Source organism: Tauraco erythrolophus, chromosome 5 (assembly GCF_009769465.1).
Source record: "Tauraco erythrolophus isolate bTauEry1 chromosome 5, bTauEry1.pri, whole genome shotgun sequence".
In the NCBI taxonomy this organism is placed as follows: domain Eukaryota; kingdom Metazoa; phylum Chordata; class Aves; order Musophagiformes; family Musophagidae; genus Tauraco; species Tauraco erythrolophus.
Genome location: NC_141469.1, coordinates 1714741 through 1720740, shown reverse-complemented (window position 1 = coordinate 1720740; position 6000 = coordinate 1714741). Strand labels below are relative to the sequence as shown.

At 52.0% G+C, this 6000-nt stretch overlaps 1 protein-coding gene across 1 annotated transcript in view; it reads left to right on the top strand.

The window, feature by feature from the left end:
• The first annotated feature begins 320 nt into the window (after positions 1-320).
• The window catches only part of FRAS1 (Fraser extracellular matrix complex subunit 1), a 172068-nt gene continuing 166388 nt past the window's right edge, over positions 321-6000 (top strand). The window contains exons 1-2 of the mRNA XM_086611962.1: positions 321-396; positions 4485-4516. Coding sequence (XP_086468088.1) covers positions 321-396; positions 4485-4516 — 108 coding nt within the window. The remainder of the gene's footprint in view (positions 397-4484; positions 4517-6000) is intronic.

Sequence of the window (6000 nt, the reverse complement as noted above, 5' to 3'; positions counted from 1 at the left end):
AGAGCTGTGAGTGCTGCAGCCAGGACAGGCTGCAGATGTACGGAGGAGGAGGAGGAGGCAAGGCCGGGCTCCCCGCGGGCCCTCCCGGTGCTCGGTGCCGCGGGCGGAGGGCGAAAGCGCCGCCCCGGGCGGGGCGGGGGGCGGGCGGGTTCCGGCGCATTTTTTGCGGTGCCGCCGCCGCTTTGTCTGCGGCGAAAGTTCGGCGGCGGCGGCGGCGCGCTGGGGGCCGAGGCGCTGCCCCGGCACCTGCCGAGGGGGGCGGCGGGGCCACCGCCGGTTCCTTTCGCCCTTCTCCTTCCCCTCTCCGCCGCGCCGGGGCCATGGGCTCCGCGGCAGCCGCCTGGGCGGCGCTGTGCCTGCTCGGCGCGGCGCTGGACGCCGCCGCCGCCGCCTCAGGTGAGTCGCTTCGCCGGGCCCCGACCCCGTCCCGCCGGCGGAGGAGCCGAGCTCCCCCCGCGGCGGAGCAGCCCCTCTCTCCCGGGGGGATTCGGGGCATCTTCCTCTCCCTTGTCCTTCTTCCCCGGCCCGGGCGGGGGGTCCGCCTCCCGCCCCCCCGCCATTTTGGCGGCCTCTGCACGGGCTGAGGAGAGGGGGGCCGGGGCGCAGCCGTGCCCATGCCGGTGCCCGGCCGCTGCCGCGGTTTTCCCGCCGGCTCTCCGCGCTCCGCCGCGGGGCTGTGGTGCCTACGAGCGGCGTTAAGCACCGGGGGGGGAAGGTGTCCCGCTTCCAACACGCGGGGGTCGGCGAGGGGGGCCCGGGCGGGCGGGGGTGGAGGAAGCCCGGGAGAGCGGTAACGGCGTGCCACGCCGAGGGCGAGGTGGCCCAAAATCGCTTTTGTGGCTTTTAGTGGCCCAGACCCTCAAAAGCCGGCCAGCGGGCGGGTGCGAGGGGCGCGGAGCGGGGTGAGGGGCAGAGCCCGTCCCCGGTGCCCGCGGGCGCGGTGCGGTGCGCGGTTGGCGCCGCTAAAAGCGCTGCGAGATGCTTCAGCGGGCACCAAGCACCGATTTCTTTTGCCGATAACGAAGCGTTTTGGCTGGTGAAAAACACGAGGTTATGAAGTCAGGATGCTGTCAGATGGTGAAGTGATCCATTTTGGAAGTTTGGGAGCACAGCGTGGCTGCACTTGTGTCCGGAGGTGGTTTTCCAGCTTTTCCTGCGTGTGCAGGTTATTGCTTTCCAAAGTGGCAGCTTCCCTAAATGCTGCTCCTGCCGTAATTCCAGTTTGATATAGTTTTCTGAGCTATTTTTAACTGGTGTTACTCATTGCGCGTGCGTGCGTTGAGGAATTGCTGGGTATGAGTTTGGGATATTAACTGGTTAGGAAGTACTTTGAGAGACTTAATTTCTACAATAAAAAAAAAAAAAAGGCAAAAAAAAAAAATCCCCCAAACCAGAAAACTATCCTACCAACCTCCTGCATCCAAGATAACCAACGCGCACATGGCAAGGCAAAAGGTTTGAGGGGTTCTTCCCGACTTTGTTCTGGATGCAGAAGGCAACGGGGTGGTTTGAGGGAAACCTTTCACGCGAGCCTTGCAACCACGCCGGTGGCTGGGAGTTGCGTGCAAAGCCAGGGCGCTGTAACAAAGAGCGATGTTGCTTGACGTGCGTGATGCCATGTCTTGAGTTCACTCCGAATTGGGAATACCAAGTAGCTGGAAGGTGTTTGTCCCTAAGGATTTTCCAAGTACTGTAAGGATGGGGTACACATGCCCTTTTTCCAAGGGCGTGTAGTGATAGGACAAGGGGCAATGGCTTTAAACTGGAAGAGGGGAGATTTAGATTGGATATAAGGAAGAAATTTTTCACTCAGAGGGTGGTGAGGCACTGGAACAGGTTGCCCGGAGAAGCTGTGGCTGCCCCATCCCTGCAAGTGTTCAAGGCCAGGTTGGATGGGGCTTTGAGCAACCTGATGTAGTGGAGGGTGTCCCTGCCTATGGCAGAGGGCTTGGAACTGGATGATATTTGAGGTCCCTTCCAACCCAAACCATTCCATGATTCTATATCCTTGTATCCCTCTTGGTAACCAGGAAGGGAGTGGAATACACCAGTGCTTTAATGGAGAGGAAGACTCAGACTTTGTGTGTTTGCTTTCTAGTCCTGCGTGGGCTGGGGCGAGCCGGTCTCTACGGAGCGCAGTGGAAGGAGTAGGCTGTGGACCTGAGAGAAGTTTGGGAAGGTCTGTCTCATTCCTGCATCTGAGGCAGCTCCTTGTGCCCTGCTGCTTCGGTCCTTACTCTGTGCTCTGGCCCCGTAGGTGATGAGCTTTTTGGCAGATGTTTGCTCTTTCACGGTGTGTTTGTAGTGCCTGGCACAAAGGGCCTTAGATGTAATGACAGCCTCTTGAAGCAAAAGTAGGAAATGCTGATTTATTTTTTGTTGTTTGTTGATAGTTTTCCCTTATTTCTTTAAGGTTTTAAAATCCTCAGTGAGGACTCCGACAAGGTATTTCACGTTTTAGGGTGTCAAACCATGGTTGCTTTGTTACATTGGTACTTTTTAGGAACTACAGCTGTTAGTGAGCAAAAAAGAAAAGGCAGCCAGCCCTTTTTTAGGAGTAAAACAGTCGAGTTGTGCTGATCTTACCTAACTGGTATTCAGTTTGGTTTTTTTTTTCCACGTGCCTTCCATCGATATGTGACCTTGTGTTTTGCACTGAGTTTCGGGGTGCAGCTGGATGATGAACCTTGAAATTGTTCTTTTCTTGCCAAAAGAAGAGTGAGGGAGAGGAGAGAGATGCGGGGAGCAGCAAGATAGTTGGTATTTGAAAGTCGATGCAGTAACATGAAGTCAAGGTATGGTCAAGCGTTTGGTTGGTTTTCTTCAAACACAAATTGGTATGAAAGTCAAGTAAATAAATGAAGATCTGATTGCTGAGTCTGAGTTTTAGTTGCATTCAAGTGGCACTGCCAGAACTGTTTCCTGTCGGTACGAGTAGGAAGTCATCTGCTGAATTTGAGAGAGACACGGTTGTGGCTCATGTTCTTGGCAAGGGGAACTAATTCCTGGTGGTGCCTCTGCAGCTTCTTGTAGCTGAGCTGTAGACCAGCTCGAAGGAGGAGCTTTTGATTCCGAGCGGTGTGGCTCCGAGGTTTTCTGTACAAATTTGTCTAATCTGCATTTTCTGGGAAACACCACTCTTCGAGGAGGAAATTCTTAGTTCTCTGGGTGGTCCCTTGAGGCAGCTTTTCCCCCCGAGCGCTCTTATCTTTTTTGTCTTTGAGTTGCTTGGGTTGCTTTTGATTTCACATTCTTGTCATGTTTTCAGTGGACAGATATGTATAGTTGTTGGAGAATGGCCGTTTTCCAGAAAATCACTGAAAGAGCTGTCGTTTGACTCGTTCATGGTTTTATTTTCCTAACCTCCTATTCGATTTATTGGAGTAGAAAATGCAAAGAATGCTTGAATGGGTGTATGTCTCTGCCACTTGCTTGGAGAACCTTTCTTTCGGGTGTCAGTGGTGAGGACTAGGAAGACTGAAGCAGGAGGAGCCCTGTGAGCCTGTCATTAAGGGAAATGTCACCTCTTGCCCATGGAGGAGTGATTTAGGGTCGGAAATCCACATGGGCTCTGCTGGCTGTGATTCTGGTTTTGTGGGCACATCCATGTGCTTATTTGGTTCTCCAGTACAAGGATTTAGAGGAGCAGAGAGAAGAGGTTGCTCTTCAGCATGCAGTTGAGATGCTCTGTAACCTTTCATTTTTAAGGGCAGTATTTTGCCCTTTATTAGCTGCAGCTTCCCTTTGTTTCAGTGAGAGCTCGGGCAATTATTTGGAGTTGAAATACAATTCTGAGCTTCATCCTATGTCTAAATTGTGAGAATTCCCATCTCATCGGGGGCTGCCTTGGTGAAAGTGCAGGGAGAGAACACGTGCCCCTCGCAGGAGTGACACAGAAAACCTGAGCTCATCTGAGCGTGTGCGAGGTGGTTATGGGGCTGGGTTATGACACCAGCCCTATTCATAGAATCATAAAATCATCTGGTTGGAAGAGACCCTCAAGATCATTGAGTCCAGCCATTCACCTTGCACTGTCAGCGTCCCTAAACCATGTTCCTCAACACCAAACCCACACGGTTTTTAAACACCTCCAGGGATGGGGACTCCACCACCTCCCTGAGTAGCCCGTTCCAATACTTCACAACCCTCTCTGTAAAGAAATTTTTCCTGATATCCAACCTAAATTTCCCCTGGTGTAACTTGAGGCCATTCCCTCTCGTCCTGTCATTCATAACGTGGGAGAAGCTTCTGCCTTGTTCGTGCCACTCGCCAAGTTCTTGAGTCCATCTTGGCCAGAGTCCCCAACACTGCGGGCAGAAGTTACCTTGCTGCACCAAAACCACGTTTGTTTTGTCGCCAGCAAGTGCGTGGCCAGAGGTGGCTGCTCAGCACTGCTCCGTAGCAGGTTGTAAGGCCCTGGTTCACCGAGGAGTGTGCTGGTGTTACTGGCTTCTCATCTGGTTTATGTGTTTTTTGTCCCACAGGTGCCTGTGTCTACCAAGGCTTGCTGTTTGAGGTAGGTAAGCTTCTACGTGTTATTCTGGGGAAGTGTTTGAGCAAGTGCTGTTGAACTTGGACTCGAGTTCCTGGTTTTTGTCACCTCTGGGACTGGGATGGCTGATCTTGCAGCACGTCACAGAGCTGTGAGCCTTCAGCTTGCTGGAAAACGGCAGGAAAATAAATATTGCCCTAGGGGGAGGTTAGAAATTCTCCCTGGACCTTTGAACCCAGCTACTCTCCTCCTCAGCACGGCTCTGCCTGCTTCTAACTGGGGCTCCTTTGTGTGGTGTGTGAGAAGATGGGAGAGGTTTGAAGGTGCTGGGAAGCCGTGTGTATCACAAATGGGCAGTCCTGGGCAGGATGGAGGTCACGTTCTGCAAAAGGTCAAGGTCACTGCGATGCCAGGCTGTGCTCTGTTGGCATTAAAGACAAAAACTTCACAACTTCTCCTCTCAGCTGATGACGGTGAGTGATGTGTACCCTGAATCTTCTGCATAAACCCAAAGTGTTTTCTCTAATAGCCTTCCTCTTTCCATGTACATAATCCGTGAAAAACTTTGCACAAGAATCACAGTTTTTAGCAATTTATAAACGGTGTTTTACTCTGTAACACTTTGCTTTGCTTTGGTACTCTGGAAATGCCTGAGCAACTGTTCTTTTCTGGAGTGCCTCCATCTGCCCCCAGTTCCACAGCAGCCCAGCTCTGGGATTTGCTGCCGTAGGCTGGAAGCAGCACGCAGCAGCTGTCGGGGAAAGCCTGGGTTTTTATTTCCCTTAGAGCTCTCCAGCAGAGATATCTGGGTATCTTGGAAATAACTTGTCACAGATGATTCCTTTGGCCTTCCATCGTGGGCTCGGAGGTTTGGAAGTTTTTCTGCCCCAGGATGGGAATGTTGGGGGAATTGCTGGAGGCGAGTGTTTTCTGGGGGTGGTTTGGGAGGAAGCTGAAGCAGGCTAAATGTGTTTGCTCCTCTTAGTAATGCTCAGATGGAGCATCAGTGTCTCAACAGCAGTTGGTAAGTTTGTCTGGATTCCAGCGTCAAGGAACTGTACGTTCCCTTTCTGCGGAGCGTGGCGGCTCAGTGAGGGCAGGATCAGAGGTGAAGGGTTAGTGAGTGAGGGGTTTCATCTGTCTCTGGTTACTACAGCACGTCAGTCACAACATTTTTTTGCCTTTTTGTAGTTTCTTGGTGTTTTACTGTTTTTTCTCTGCTTGTTATTTCAGCACTGCTGTACTTTTGAAATGCTAGCACGGGTCTCGGTAATATCCGGCTGTAGCGTTGGTACGTAAAGACGATGGGATAGTCTAGGTTAGATGCTTCATGTTTAAAGAATTTGCTCCCTGTGTCCTTGATTTTGTCTTTATGTTCAGTGAGATTATTATGGGTTTATTGATAAATGACTTTTGTAACTGTGGTAATGCTGTTAGGTCTACAAGAGGATTGCTCTGCAGTAGAACTAAGATGATCCAAAACTGATGCAGGTGAACATCTGGCATTT